General features: G+C 28.6%; 2 protein-coding genes across 4 annotated transcripts in view; both read left to right on the forward strand.

Annotated features, from left to right (window-relative positions):
• Positions 1-16,898, forward strand: part of LOC111622744 (cell division cycle and apoptosis regulator protein 1-like) — a 60,759-nt gene extending 43,861 nt beyond the window's left edge. For all 3 annotated transcript variants that reach the window (XM_023365161.1, XM_023365163.1, XM_023365164.1), the window contains 6 exons: positions 8,788-8,889; positions 8,965-9,043; positions 11,511-11,671; positions 15,740-15,881; positions 15,959-16,216; positions 16,291-16,898. In XM_023365161.1, coding sequence (XP_023220929.1) covers positions 8,788-8,889; positions 8,965-9,043; positions 11,511-11,671; positions 15,740-15,881; positions 15,959-16,216; positions 16,291-16,589 — 1,041 coding nt within the window. In that variant the 3' untranslated portion in view covers positions 16,590-16,898. The remainder of the gene's footprint in view (positions 1-8,787; positions 8,890-8,964; positions 9,044-11,510; positions 11,672-15,739; positions 15,882-15,958; positions 16,217-16,290) is intronic.
• On the forward strand, positions 1,408-7,127 carry LOC111622745. The gene is made up of 2 exons (XM_023365165.1): positions 1,408-2,093; positions 4,802-7,127. The coding sequence occupies exons 1-2, from the start codon at positions 1,970-1,972 to the stop codon at positions 5,983-5,985; spliced, it is 1,308 nt and encodes a 435-aa protein (XP_023220933.1). The 5' UTR covers positions 1,408-1,969; the 3' UTR covers positions 5,986-7,127.
• Positions 16,899-16,901: the final 3 nt, after the last annotated feature.

Below are 16,901 nucleotides of genomic sequence, written 5' to 3' on the forward strand. Positions count from 1 at the left end.
TCGGTGCTGCTAGTGAACTTTTCTACACACTTCATTTGTGACAATAATTTTAAAATCAACTATTCGATTTAACCATCTTTTTGACTTGATAAAAAAAATTAATAGTTAAAAGCATAAATAATAATAAGGAAAGCTTAATATTATTGGCAATGCAACGTTCTACAATTAAGCGGGGAAGACCGCCACTTAGCCGAGCCAAATCAGTGAGTAAATGCAATGATAACTCTGCAACAAGTTCCCGATTAATTACAGACTTTAATTTACAACTGGATAAAAATCTACAAGACACCTACATGGAGTCCAGGAACATTAACGAGAAGTCAGATCAACATAATATTCAAGATTTTTCAGGTGAACCAATTGCACTTGATACCTTACTACTTAACCTGGATGATTTATTAGACACTTCATCTACCGTTTTATGGAATAAGATATCCAATCTTATAAAAACATCTAATGATAAACTATTTAATCAAATTGCTGACATAAAGGAGGAATTGAATTTAATTTATGAAAATTTAAATGAAACTAAGGAAAAACAAACAAAAATGGAGGAACAGATTATGAATTTACGACAAATTAATACTATGCAAATTGAGAAGGACCTCACACAATTTAGAATGGATTCTCTAGTTAATGATTACAATCATAATAACATCATAATATATAAATATCAACTAACTCAAGAACTGTTTCTAAAGAAGAAATTCATAATTTTATTATTTCTTTACTGAATATTTGTAATATAGTTCAAGATTCATAAGTTTTTTTCGTTCGATGGTTCTTGTTATTTTTTATTATTTGAAGACAATTTGTCCAAGTAGGAATCACCATTTATTAGTTTTCTGCATTTTAGATGATAAATTTCGGTGACCGACCTTCCTTTCTAGGCTACTAGCCGCCAAAAATTTTTTATAAAGTCCTTTAAAAAACATAAAAAAACACTTCCAATTAAAAATTTTCTAAAATCTGAACTGGTGGTTTTCGAATGTCTTTCCTTTTACCATCTGTACCGTTTGGGGTGTTTCGGCCTTTTATCCACAGACAAGTGAGCGCTGGAAAATGTAGATCAAAAAGGTTCCCCCTGGTGACGATACTTTACAGTCATAATTCATAAGTTTTTTTCGTCCGATGGTTCTTGTTATTTTTTATTATTTGAAGACAATTCGTCCAAGTAGGAATCACTATTTATTAGTTTTCTGCATTTTAGACGATACAATTTCGGCAACCGACCTTCCTTTCTAGGCTAGTAGCCTAGAAAGGAATTAAAAATCTTGTCTTGTAGATTTTTAATTGGAAGTGTTTTTTTTTGTGTTTTTTAAAGGACTTTTTAAAAAAATTTTGGCGGCTAGTAGCCTAGAAAGGAAGGTCGGTCGCCGAAATTGTATCGTCTAAAATGCAGAAAAGTAATAAATGGTGATTCCTACTTGGACGAATTGTCTTCAAATAATAATAAATAGTTCAAGATGATATTTTAGATGTGGTTCAATTAATGAAACCACTGAAAATAACCATAAAAATAACTTTTAACAATAACCAACTTCGAAACCAGATCTTTTCTGCTTTTATTCGGAAGAAAATGCAAAATCAGCTTGAAGATTGGAGAGATACTCAAATATCTCCAGATTTCACTAAAAGCTCAAGAATAAGACGCAAAAATTTACTCCCAGCGTTACATGATATACAAAAACAAAATTCACAAGCCAAATTACATAATGATATCTTAATAACAGGAACTGACAAAATTACTTATAATATTAATATGAAAAATCTGGTATATTTAGATACCTTTTTATCTTATTCCAACTTGATAAACTTGGGAAGCTGATATAACAGAAATCAAAGGCATATACAAAGATCGCTTAATTTCAAGAGTAACCACTCCTTTGCTATAGTAAATTGGAATTGCCAAGGACTTAAACACAAAACTACATTTGTTAATTCTCTGCATATTAAATATAATCCGGTTATGATTGCCATGACAGAAACTTGGATAACATCAGATAAGTTATATAGTACAAATTTCTCGAATAAATTTATAATAGAATCTGCACTGGCAAGTAAATCAGTAGGTCCCGGACAACCGAGTGGTGGTCTATGTTTATTGATTGAAAGGGAGTATTGTAAAATAATCCAAGTTAAAAAATCTAGGAATTATATATTATTTCTCATCGTAATAACCAAAAATAAATTATTAAATAAGAATAATAAAACAATGATGATAATGTTAACTTATGTGCCACCCGGTGATCTAAATACTCTTAATGAAATCTTCAAAGTTATTGATATATGGTACTATATAACTCCATANTATATAATTAAATGCAAAATGGAAATAACTGATAATGATGATAACATAATTTTTACTCATCTCACATATATTCAATTATATGATGATTGTGCAATAAATATATTTCAGTTTAAAAATAATAATGGCTATATGTGTTCATCATAAATTCTAAGTTTCTGCTTGTAGATTATATTGATAAAAGTTTTGTTAACTTATAAATAAAATGTTGAGTATGATCAAGTAATTGACAAGAAAAATACAAAAAAAGTACAAAATTTGTATTTAAAATAAAAATAATGTCTTTTAGCAGGTGTAATTTCCTTGTTTTGAGATATTTGGAATTCATAATAAAAAAATCACATTTTGTTTTAAATAAATTTTGATGTAAAATTTTGTCCCGAAACTTATTTTGTTTGTTTGTTTTTATTGTTTATTTGCCTGTGCAAAGTTTCATCATTTATGTAATGTCAAAAAATGCTGTTTTTCTACATTTTGTATAAAGAATATTTGGATAAAATATATTTTTTTGTTTCATCACAGGCAAATAAGCATGTAAACTTAGAATAAACTAAAATCGGAAACTTTACAGCTTTGCCAGGCAAGAGACATAAAAAAAAACCAGTTGACATAGCTGTCGCTGTCTTTCTCTCTGACCCTCCTTCCAGGTATCGATTTGTGGAGATCTACTATCACCGTGGAGAATCTGCCCACAAAGGACGTGTGGTGCCTGCGCGTGTTGAAACCGTGGTGATTTTCTTGCCAGACGTATGGAGTTGCCTGCCCACCCGACTAGAGTGGGATGGCTTGACGAACAGCTACAAAAAACAGCTTCAAAAGAATCTACATGAGGAGATGGAGGATGGGAACGAGATCCAGGCACTGATCATCTTCTTATTGATACTCATATTTCGGTTCTATTTTTCCTTCCTCTCAGTCATTTAAGGACTGCTGTCGCAGTGAAAAGAAGTAGTCAAGATCAATTATCCAATATTATTCTATTTATAAATTATTATAAATTATCCTGATTATCAAAATTTATTAAAAAATTTTCTAGAGATTGAAGAATATTGATCTTGACTAGTTCACTTCATTATCTTGTTAATGTTGTTACTTTTTTTGAGTCTCCTGTAAGGTCACGCTTCTGTGATGAGTGAAAATAATCCTGAGCCAGCTGCAAGTCATCTGAAATTTTTTTACATATTAGAAAAATTTTATTAGCTAAACACAAGGAACATTTCCAGGACAAAAGATTCATCACCAAAGGAGATTATTCATTTTACTTCCAGCTTATCAAAGAAGAAAACTACATCACAGAGTCATATTCTACGTTTTAATTTATTTTTTCTTCAAACTATTTTTTTTCTTCCCCCTCAAATTTTCATTAATTTCATTTTTTTATATTGTAACAAAAATACCATCCATCATATTGATTATATAGGGTGATTAAAAATTTTTCATTATCATCAAAAATTTTACTTTTATGTAAAATAAAAATAATTTTTTTAAGTTATGAAACTTTATTGATTCTGATTATATATGACAATTAATATTTCATATTGTACATGAAACTGAAATTTAAAAATGGATTACACAATATAACTTTTATACTTTTTGAAAAAGTAGTCTAAAAAATATTAAACATAGAAACATTCAGCTCAAAACATGATTAATTTTGAAATAATTTCTTAATTAAATTATTTTGTAATTAATATTATGAAAACAAGTTTATTTGGTTAATTTAAAATTAAATTTATCATATTTAATCAATGGAAAAATTATTAATAGTTTTTTTTTTTTTTTAATGGTTTATCTGAAAAATAAATTGTTGATAATGAAAGATTAATATTACTCTGTAAATCAGTAAAAAAAAAAAAGCTTAGAAACACAATTATTATTAAAATTTTTGAATAATTACTATTGTATTTGTGTTTATTTCATATTTGAATTGTTACTTTTAGGAAGAAGAGACTAATCATGAAGAAGAGGATGAAGAAGGAAAGAAAGAACCTACACATCATTCTGAACTGGATCCAAAAACAATGAAGGTTATTAACTATGCCAAAAAGTTATTGCTTGTAATAATTATGATTTATTCTGATTCTTAACCATATTTTTCTTAGCATATATTCAATATTTACATTGTCATTTATAAAAAACTTAATTGAATTAACTACATAAAGCAAAACTTAAAAGAAGAATTTTGTTTTCAGTAATAGTCTATAAAAACTGAATTCATTTATTTTTGTGATAGCATTAAAATTTTATGTAATTTAAATTTCTAATTCATCTCCATAATATTTTACTTATTTCCTAAAATTTGAACTTGTGAAGTTTCTAAATGGAGTCTGAAATAGAACTTATTTCTGCAAGATAATTTTAACTATGATTTGATTTGATTTGATATGACACTAACAAATTAAATGTAGAGTTTTTAAATATGATCCATTGAACTTTTTTGTAATACAGTAGAGTGTTGTTTATCCGAAGGTCGGTTATCCGAAGGAATTCNTGGTCTATGTTTATTGATTGAAAGGGAGTATTGTAAAATAATCCAAGTTAAAAAATCTAGGAATTATATATTATTTCTCATCGTAATAACCAAAAATAAATTATTAAATAAGAATAATAAAACAATGATGATAATGTTAACTTATGTGCCACCCGGTGATCTAAATACTCTTAATGAAATCTTCAAAGTTATTGATATATGGTACTATATAACTCCATATATTATAATATTGGGTGATTTCAATTCCAGAATTGGTGAGGTAATGGACTCCAAATATAAGGGACCTAATCATTTAATTTATAATAGTCGGAAATCTAAGGATAAACAGGTTAATAATTTAGGAAAAAAATTACTAGACTTCATAACTGAAAACAAACTTTTTATACTGAATGGTCATATTAAACCTGACTTTCCTGCGGAATATACATGCTTAACCCACTTGGGGAAATCAACAATTGATCTTACAATATGTTCCAAACTACTGGACTATTGCACGAATTTTATGGCAACATTAATGGATGCATCAGATCACTTTCCCACAATAACCAAATTTCGACTATCTTCAGCAAAAGGAACCAACAACCAATACAACAATAGACCAAAAATAAAATATAAAATTTCAAAATATTGGAGGGAGATTGATAACCGTTTTATTGCCATTCCAGTAATAACGAGTACTAATAATGAAAAAATATACAATCTAATAACAACCATACTAAATGACTACATATGTGTAAATAAAAATAAAAGAAATATTCAAAGTAAAGCTAAAGAAGGATGGTTTGACTCTGACTGTTATAAAATGAGAATGACAAAACAAGCAGAATTTAAAAAATTCAGGCAAAATTCAACTGTACTTAACTTTAATAGTTATAAAAAAGCTAAACAAACTTATAATAATATCCTTAAAACTAAAAAATCAAATTATTTTTGCAAAATTGAACTAAACTTAATTAAAAATAACAATGATGGCAAAGTGTTCTGGAATACAATACGAAGATTTTGGCCTAAATCTAATTTAAACATAAATTTTGTTATAATAGATTTTAATACCTGGAAGCAGTTTTATAATAGATTTTCACAAACCCATACGGAAATACTGTTAAATACAAGAATAGAAGTTTATAATGATATTCTGGATTCTGACTTTATTATTACCGAATTGGATGATGTCATCAAAAAGTAAAACAACTCTAGGATACAACATTTTCTTAAAAATATTATCAAACAATTCTAGACTAAAAATCTTAAACTTATTTAACAGTATGTACAAATCTGTTTTCTTCCCCAATTCCTGGAACTCAGCCATTCTTACGATGATCTATAAAAAAGGCGATCCTTCCTCTCCTAGCAATTATAGACCAATAGCATTATTATCAGTTATAAGAAAATGTTTTACTTCACTTCTTGCAAACAAATTTAAGTTATGGACTAAAACTATGGGAATGGAAGCCAAATTCCAATTTGCATTCACTGTAAATAAAGGAACTGAATTTGCAATCTTCACTTTATTAATGATAATTCAACTATACCTTTTAAAAAAACACAGGAAAATATACGCTGCCTTCATTGACATTCAAAAAGCATTTGATTCAATATATGTTCCTCTGTTGATTCACAATCTTAAATCCTGCGGTGCAAGTACCTGATTTACTTCAGTAATCTCAAAACTATACTCAAACTATAACATCAAGATAAAACAAGGCAATAATATCTCTCAAACTTTATTAATATCCCGTGGAATCCTTCAAGGTGATACCCTTTCTCCATATTTATTCAATTTTTACTTTATAGGTATTGATCGTCTCTTTACTGAATCAACTGATAGAATTATAATAGGAAATAGAGTCTTTCATTATATTCTTTTTGCTGATGATCTTGTGCTTCTGGCCCCAACAAAGATTTCAGTACAAAGGAAAATTAGTCAACTCAATAAATTTCTACAATCATTATATCTAACAATAAATTCGACCAAAACGAAAGTTATCATATTCCACAATAACTGTAAAATATCTGAAAATAACACTAAATTATATCATGAAAATACTCCTTTACAAACTGTAAATGAAATAGACTATATGGGAGTCAGATTTGATTGGAACTTATCCTTTAAAGCACATTTTAGCAAAATAAAAATCAAAGCAAAGCAAGCCATAATTAATCTACTATTTGTATGTTCTAAGTTGAAAACTACCAATCTGAAAATTCATATTAAGTTATTTAACTCAACAATCGTTCCTATAATATATTATACAAGCCCAATATGGAGTTTAGACTATACAGTAAAGCGTCGATTTTCCGAATCAATTGGGGACTGGGGTTGTCCGGATAACTGATATTTCGGATAACTGATTTACGTACGAAAAAATAGTTTAACGTATCCGATTTCGAAATTTTTCTCCGTTGCGTGTCGCTTTGCGTTGAATTTTCGTCGATGTTAAGCCTAACAAAGACTATTGTATCGTTAAAAATTATTTTTTTATTTTGTACAAACAAAATAAATATATTGAAAAATAGAAAAACAATAAAAAATTATACTTCAGAAGTTAATTTAGTATCAAAAATGTAAAATATTTGAGTAGCCCAAACATAGCCAAAGATTGAAGCGCCACAGCACTGGCGAAAATTTAAATTTGCCGACTGGAATTCTTTCGGATGATTGACTTTCAGAAAATCGACGCTCTACTGTATATATAAATTGGAATATCTTCACATCTATTATTTACGCAAATTATTCCAACTAGAAAGAACTATTCCAGGCTATGCTCTGAGGCACGAAGTAAATCAGATTTGGTTCTTCCCTTTTGTATTGAAACGCATAATAAAATTTTATTACAGAATTAAATTTAAAAACGATAACACAATAATATATCTACATTAGTAGAAAGTAAAAATCAGAAATTTAAACAATTATGGCAATACAAGCTAAATCAGATTTTAAATAGTTTTGGTGTGTCGGAGTTACTATTTAAAGATAATATTAATGATTGGAAATTCGGCTATTCACTTCTAATAGACTCTGCAATTTCACAGGCAATAAACAAAGATCAAAATTCATTATATCAAAGTAGTTATCATCCATGGTACATCGATTTACTGCAAATTCCACCCTTACAATCTTATATGTCACAGCCAGTAAGTCTAAATGTTAAGCGATTAATAATTCATCTCCGTCTAAATAAATATTCTCTTTTTATTAATATTTATATTGACTTAACAACATCCTATTGCCCTTTATGTAATTCTGAAGAATTTTCATTATTTCATCTAATTCATAATTGTCAAGAACTTTCTAGACTGCGTAACCATTATAAAATATCTCAAATATTTAATTCTAATTCACCACTCGATTTCAAACTAAGTTTAAATAATCTCAGCAAAACGAATTTATATAAAATTTATAATTATTTTGTTAAAATTTCTGAAAAATACTATTCGACAAATCAAAACTAATGTTCATACTGGAATTTGTTGCCTTGTTAATATAGCTGGATCACTATGTACATAAATACAAATTGTTGTCTACAGAAATTATGACTTATCTTTGTACGTTTATACTCTAAATTTGCTAAATTGTAACTGTTTTTTAATCATTTGTAATATTCCCCCGTAACAGAAATTGTTCTCTATTGTTAATACTAACTTATATTGTATTATATTGTAATATTGATAAATAAAATCATATTATATTATATTTTATTTATCTCTGTGAATGAAAATATTAAATTTATTGGTCTTTATATTATTTGGTTTAATAAGAATAAAGCCTAATTTTAACTTGTTGAGGATATTAACAGAAAATTACAAGGGTCATTCAGAAAGTCTGTTGACCTAACCAACATATGAAGCTAACATAACAGTAATAAATAATAATAAAAACGTTATTCTAATGTCAAATATAACAGTAAAGTGTTATTCTGTTAATTAGTCATTTAGTTAAGTGTATAAAAAATGATAATTTTTATTTTTATAATTTTGTTATAAATAGGTATCATTATTTGCTGAATTGTTTAATGAAATGCTGATGAGAGATTTTGGATTTACTATTTATTATAAACTTGCAGAAATTCCTGAACCAAAAAATGAAAAAGTATTTTTATTTTCAAATCAAAATTGATGATAACTTATTTTTATACACTAATGTATAAAATCATCATCATTTTAGGAAGAGACTCATAAGAAAAAAGATGAAAAAGATTATGGTAGTGATCATGAAGAAGAAAGTGATGAAGATGAAGATAAAGGTATATTTAATATTAAATATTACATAATATAGTATATTCATTAATTTGGCCATATTGTTTTTCTGATAAGCTTAAAAAAATTCTCTCTATGGTAGTCTAATAAACAAGTATAATGTACAAAATAAAAAAAACTGTAACTAGTTTATTTTTATTATAATCTTGAAAAAAATTTGTCAAGTGTATTCTGACATCTTTTCTTTATTTACTGCAATTGAACAAAATCAGTGCATATGTCTAAAGTAGATAAAGGACTGTTTTCATTCTCTTCCTGAATGAAATAGTGTCTCAAATCAGCAACATGTTCTTTAGCATCCTACTCAGTTGCTTTCTTAAGGATATCATCACACATTTGGTCTTCTGAGGTCTCCAATCATTTTGTTGCATTTTGGGATTACTGAACAGAAGAATATCATTTTCTACTTTAAAAACCATTCTACAATGCAACTTGTAATAATTGACATAATTTTGATGCAACTAAAACCATACCATCTATAGTTTGCCATTCAGTTACAATTGTTGCTGTCCTAATAAGAGGCACAAATTTACATTAAATACATTGATTTGTTTCTGTTCTCTGTTTTGGCCCATATAGATAGATGGCTGTCCCAATTGAGTGGAATCTACTATACTTTTTGTGTATTCATATATTATTTTCATTAACTCTTTAGAGTATTAGTTTTTGTATTTGACTCCAGTTTTCATTTATTGCTTTGATGTTTCATTTCACATGTAATATTTCACATGCCACATGATTTGTAAAATTAATGTAAAATAAAAGCATGCTTTCTATACATTTCTCATAACATAGGTGATTTGAATAGTAAACTTTTTATTTCATAAATAATTACAATAGCCTTTCAGAAAGATCCATTCTATTTTGATATCTGACAATAATAAAAAAAAAACTTACTATTCAATGTTATTTCCAACTGATGCACATTTTATGATATTCTAGGTATAATTTTTTGTGCATGGAATAATTAAAAAGTATTTTGACAATTGTTCTAGAAATTTTATATCAAACATAATAAGAAATAATTTATAATCAAGGCTAATTGTATGCATAAGCAAAAACATTACAATCTTCAGCAGATGGCATTAAAAATGTATTAGTTTTTCTAGTACATTTTTAATGCCATCTGTTGAAGATTGTATGCATAACTAAAGAGGTTACAGTCAGCCATAAATTACCCAAAGAAAAAGCTTCGTCTGTGAATCATAACAAAAGCTTTCATAATTATAATGAGAATAAGTATCATTATAAATAAACTTATATAAAATTATTTTTAATTTAGTAATATTTTTCAATTAAAATATAATTTTGTTTACATTTTAAAATGTTTTGCCAACTGCTGACCGTAATTTGAAACTAATAGCTTGATAGTTTAATCAATGTTAACTCAGTTATAATTACAGTAGAGCGCCGTTTATCCGAAAGCCGGTCAACCGAAACGTCAGTTAACTGAAAGTGTTCCAGTCAGAAAATTTAAATTTCTGCTAGTGCTGTGGCACTGCAACTTTTTGCTATGTCTTGGGCTATTCCAATATTTTTTTTTTTTTTTTTGTTGGTGTGTATGTTTTAGCTGGCAGCACTGGCACTTTTGTGTAGTGTTTTTCTGAGGACTGTGTTGTGCTGAATCGAACATTTTTGATACTAGATTAATGTCTAAAGTTTTTTTTTTCTATTTTTCAATATATTTATTTTGTTTGTACAAAATAAAGAAATAATTTTTAACGATACAATAACCACGATTATTATTATAAAAATTTTTGTTAGGCTTAACATCGATGAAAATTCAATGCAAAGCGACACACAACAGAGAAAAATTTCAACATGGAATAGGTTAATATATTTTTTCGTACCTAATCAGTTGTCCAAATAACTCCAGTCCCCAATTGATTCAGATAAACGACGCTCTACTGTAAAAATTTTAAAAAGCAGGTAAATTAATGAATTTACTAAAAAGTTAAAATAAATTGATTTGTTTTAGTGTTGTTCCACACAAAAGATAATTTCTATAGTTATCTTGCAGAAGAAAAAAGTTGCAATTAATTCAAAAAATTGTAATTAAGGATTAAATAAATAAAAATTATTTAAAATAATAATTAAAACTCTGGTTTTTACACCAAAACTAAAAATAAAATCATCAAATCAATTGAAAATTACAACAATGTTTTTAAAAACCATTTAAAAGTTATTTTGAAATTGTAAATCAATTTAAAAATTTGTTATTAGTGTGCAGTGTTGATGAAATAACTGGAAAAAAATTTGGCATTTGATGATATTACATTTGAAATTTTCTAAACTTTCATTAATGCAAACCTCATTGATACAAAGTGCCAGTTGTATTAACGGGTTTGACTAATTTGTAGCTCTATTATTAATAATTTATATTTATTGAATAGTGAAATTAATTTTTAAATCTTTTATTTAAAAAGAAATCTCTCATGTGTTTAATTTCATTAGAAAAAAGAAAGAAAAAACACAAGAAAAAGCAAACCTGTACAGTTGATCCAAGTCTCTTATTAGCTTGTATCTACTTTGATCAAACGTATTGTGGTTATATTCTTGAAAAAGATTTAGAAGAATTACTATATATGATTGGATTAAAATTATCAAGATCACAAGTATGTACTTGTCATTATGTTCTAAAATAATCTTTAAAATTGTTAGTATCTAGATAACTTAACCTTATACATTTTCAGAAATAATTCATTATTATATATTAAAGTTTTGTTGGTTACAAGTAAAACTTTTTAATAAAATATTTAATAAGATTTTTTTCACTTCTGTATTGTCAATTATATTATTTGTTTAATTCTGAAATATTTTAAGAATTTTCTTAATCTAAGAGAAATTGCTATTTATCTGACTGCATGTTAATGAGTAAAGGCTTCTTCAAATTTTGTTGTTACTGTTTTTCTTTGTTCTTAACTTAATTTTAATGCAAAAAGTTTAATTAAAATTTTCATTGTTGCTCAGTCACTCTTTAAATTTAAAAAGTATGAAAAATATATACTTTGAGATAAAATTTATTCTTTATAACAAAAATAAGCTTAACCCATTCAGACCAGAATTTTTTTCTGGAGTGAAAAAATTTTTTTATGTTATAATATTAATTAGTAGTATTTTTATGATTTATAGAAGCAAAAAGCATTGAAATATATTTTTCTGTTTTCAAAATACAGTCTGTATACACTGGGTCACAACCTATGTTGAAATCACCTTGAAATTATAAACATACAGAATAACATATTGACACAATGTCATTAATTGTGAACTCTTTTATATACCCAATAAATAAATAAATACATACATACATAAATAAATAAATACATAAATACATACATACATAAATACATACCAGAAAGACATCAGCCATACACAAAGTGTTTAGCTGGCAGAAAAGAGCTGGCCTAAGGGAAAGGGGAGAGGAGATAGACAGTAGAGAAAGGTAGGATACCTCTGAACGGCATACATATGGTTACAGTACTCTCTATGTTTGATGTTGGCGTGCAGTTTTTATGCTGCAAGGCCGTAGTCCCCTGAAGGGTCTAAAAGAAAACCTGAGTGTAGTGAACACCAATAATTGAGTGCCCTAATGTGATTGTACCTATTGAAGCAAAAACTAAGTGAAGTTGTGTTTGGTCCTCCTGAATACCACAATTGCATTGTGGATTGTCCCCAAGGTTAAATCTATGCAAGTATTGCTTAAAGTTGCCGTGTCCTGTAATTAGCTGAGTGAGGGTGTAACTAGGGTAAAAGTGGCGAAGAATTGCAGTAGTGTCAACCTTGGGGATGAAAGTGTAGGTGAGCCTACCAATGGTGTCACGGTCCCAGATGTCTTGCTAGAGACTTGCTTCTTGACATGATTGTTGATGTACACGGTAGGAATGTAACTGAAAGTACTTGTGACTGAAGACTTTGCAGCTTGTTTGGCAAGATGAAGATGGTCAGTGGTCTTGTTGCCTAGAACCCTGCATGACCCAGGACCTGTTGGAAATCTATTCTAATGTTGTCTGAGTGTCTGAGAATGTGGTGTTTGAGTTTTATCTCATACACCATATTCTCATATACCCATACATTTAATTCACACATACATAACAGGCAAAATATTAACCATGCTTTTGAGTTTATATTGTAATTTGTTAGAAATAATGAACACACCGTATTTTTACTTTACGTGGAATGCACAAAAACAATTCTTTTCCTTTGAGAAGCAAAGATGAACCCCACATTTTTCACATTTTACTCGAGAACGTCCTTTGCACTTTGGAAATTTGCATCTACTAGGCAGGGCACCGTTTTTGTGAAGAGGCATGTGTTCAATTCCATCATACTGAATCTTGTTGGGAGTCTGGTCTCTCCTTGTTGCCTCTGATTAAAAGTCTATGGAGATGTGGCAGATGGTTGACCTGTTTTTCTAACTGGAAATTTCCTTACCACTCATAACCAGGGCATCAGCCAGTCTCATACAAAAATGCAAAAGAACTATTATTTTATTCTGTTGAACACCAATGGCTTTGGCACTTGTTCTGTATTACAACCAACTCTCTACAACTGCAAAATCTACAACATGGAAAATTGCTTGCAGTGTCAACTTAGATTTTATAAAAATCCTGTAATAACTCATCAATTGATCAAAAAGATCAACACCACCCATAGAGTGGTTATAGAGTTTCACAACTTTTGGCTGATCAATGCTAACACACTTTTTTCTTTCTTCTCCCAGCATTCAACTTTGTCAGGTTTTCCTTTCCCAATAAAATTTGATCCAAGAACAACTATTTTGTTGTCAACCTATTTCACCAGTGTTATATCATCTGTGCTGCAAATTTCTTCAGAAAACCCTCTTTCCTTCTTCAGAGACACCACCGAAATCAGAGGAGGATTAGTAAACCGGCTTATTCTGGCAGTTCCAGCAGGACATATGTTGTCTTGTTTAAATACTTGAAGTAGGTTGTAAGAAAGAAAAAAGTTGTCAAAAAATATATTACAACCCTTTTTTTGTTTATACTTTCAACTAACTGTAAAACTACAGTTGGTCCTTGTCTGAAAGTTTTCAACAGATTTCTGAAATTCAGTAGATGCTCCCTGGTAGAGAATAAAGTCAGGTTTGTCCACTCTTACAACATAGTATATACATTTTTATTTCCCATGGAGATGGCTTACCTTTTACATACTGCTTCACAGAGAGCTGTCCTGTAAATGGGATCATTGCCTCAGCAACTGCTAGTTGTTCCTCCACAGGTAATGCCAGACATCTGTTGCATAGAGCAGTGTATATAGGCTGAACTTTATAGAATTTGTCTTTATTGTCAGTCAAAATTCTCAATGTTGTCTACAAGATGCAAATTTGTTCTCAGTTGAAAGAATCTGTCTCTAGTTCATACTGTCCAAGAATAATTGCATTTTCAGTGGTGTGTCCCAATACATTTGAACTCTGGGAAATTTTAGAGTTACCATAATTATATGAATCCCAAACAATGTTTTCAGTTCTGAGCTGTGGTTGATCTAAAATTTCTAGTCCTTCCACTTTGTAATGCATATATATTTGTCATTTCAGCCATTGTATTGAAGAGGTTATTTGGAACATACTTGCCAAAATATGTCAGAGGAACCAAAAATTCCCTGTCTAAGTCATTTGGTTCCTATTCAGAATAAACATCCCTTACCAAAATTGAGCAATGACACCACTTGATATATTTTCTTCCAGTCAGGGAGTATTTTATTTCATCAGTTTAACTGTGAGTAACTTTGTCAGTGTCAACATTACCATTATCATTATAACTAACTTCATTTTCTCCACTTGATATTTCTGTTATTAGTCTCTGCCCTGTTGATCTTGTCAGCTCCTACTCTCACTGGTTGTTTATGTGAAGCACAGGAAGATTTGTCTTCAATAAATGTTTCTTCATCTGAAGATAGGGAAAATGTCAGATTTAGAGTTGTCATTAGCATTTCTAAAAGGACATCAGCATCTCACTCCACGTTGTATTGCATGTTTGCCATATTGAAAAATCTAAAAAATAAAAAATAGTCACAAATAATAATCACAGTTACATCTTCCAATAAAATACCTAATTAATTAAAAAAATGTAAACATAATAACCACACTGTCAAAGATTAAAAGTAACAAGGTACAAGTCGACCCCCCTATAACACTGTTGATTATTCCGTTTTATATGAATTCCATGTTGTACAAGTCACTTAGATTTCACAAATACGTGAGATGTTCACAGCCCGGCACACGTATTTGTAAAATCTACGTGACTCGTACAACATGGAATTCATGTAAAACGGAATTATCAACAGGGTTATAGGGGGGTTGACTGTAACAACAATAATAGCATTCAAATATCATAATAATTGTAAAGATTATTGGTAATACAAAAGACTCATGATATATATTTTGATGTAATACTGCTCAAAAGTTGTAAAATAATCGTTACAATGACAAAAAACACTATATGAAATAATCATAAAGACTTTTTAGGTTATGTCACTGTTTCTTTGTTACAGTGCTTGAGACAAAATTTGAATTTGTATTTGCAAATTAATTTAATTTAGTTTTACAGATTATAAAAGTAGACAAATTATTTTGGTTTCAAGAAAATAAAATTTATTATATCATCATTTATATTTTTTTAATATATAAATTTTAAAAACAGCAATTTTACATGTATATCCAATAGGTTCGAAAAATTTTACAGAAAACTTGTAAGAGAGAGATGTTTTATTATCGTAAAATTACTGACAGACCATTAAATGAATCCGTAAATACTCAGCACTCAAAAGATGAGACAGTTTTAACCTATATTAAAAAACTTTCAACAGGTAAGAATTTATATTGGATAATTTTTAGCATTTTAAAATTTTGATTAGAAAAACTGAATTAAACTGATTTGTTTCAGAAAATCGAAAGTTTTTCCCAGTTTTTAAAACAAAACAGACTGAACCAAACAAAAATATAAGCATTAAACAAGAATGTTTAACAAATGGAACAACAGATAAAGATAAAAATAATAATAATGACCAAGATGATTCTTCTCCCATTGTATTTTACCAAGGTACAGTTGTAGATATACAGAAACTTGTACAGCAGTTGGTGAAACGAGAAAAAGCATGTACTGAAGCTGAACAAAGATTACGAGAATTAGAATTACAATTAAGTAAGTTTATTAATTTTATATACAGTATCAAATTTTTTAAAAATATTAATAATAATTTTCATCATTATGAACAGAGGAAATGCAAGAAAAAGTGAGAGTTAGTGAAAACCAAAACAATAAAGCTAATATGGACTTGATAGAGCAACAACAGAAATTGAAAAACACAGAAGAGGAACTGAAAAAAGTACAATCTCAATCAGAAAAATATCGAAAAGCACTATCTAACTGTCAAGATCAGTTGCACTCTCTTCATTCTTCTGTACAAAGTGTCCTTCGTAGATCGTCTTCCAGATCTGGTTCCTCTTACAGCTCCGATACCAGAAATGATAACTCTACAATACAGTTAAAAGAAGAAACAAAAAGTGACAATTAATTACGACAGGTTATATGCCATATATATATATTGTACAGTGTAATTACAGTTTATTCATCTCAGAAAATCAAGCATCAATTGCAACCAGTGAATTCCTTTGCACTTCAACAAAATTTTGCACGGTGTTTTTGCCATTCCTAATTTTAAAATGAGGAATTTACCTCTTTTGTGTCATAAATTTGTTGATCACAAACATTAAAATAACAAATGCACACTTTGTTGTAAACATGTTTGTAATTATGACAAGATGATATAGATGCCATATAGCTGGTAGGTAGTTAAATTCTATTGTTTGTTTTTTTTTTCTTTTTT

Source organism: Centruroides sculpturatus, unplaced genomic scaffold, assembly GCF_000671375.1.
Source record: "Centruroides sculpturatus isolate CEXI.00-Female unplaced genomic scaffold, Cexi_2.0 scaffold309, whole genome shotgun sequence".
Classification (NCBI taxonomy): domain Eukaryota; kingdom Metazoa; phylum Arthropoda; class Arachnida; order Scorpiones; family Buthidae; genus Centruroides; species Centruroides sculpturatus.

Bases quoted from the DNA above. Each gene is read 5' to 3' on its own strand.
- LOC111622745 (XM_023365165.1), top strand. From the start codon at position 1,970: ATGATTGCCATGACAGAAACTTGGATAACATCAGATAAGTTATATAGT.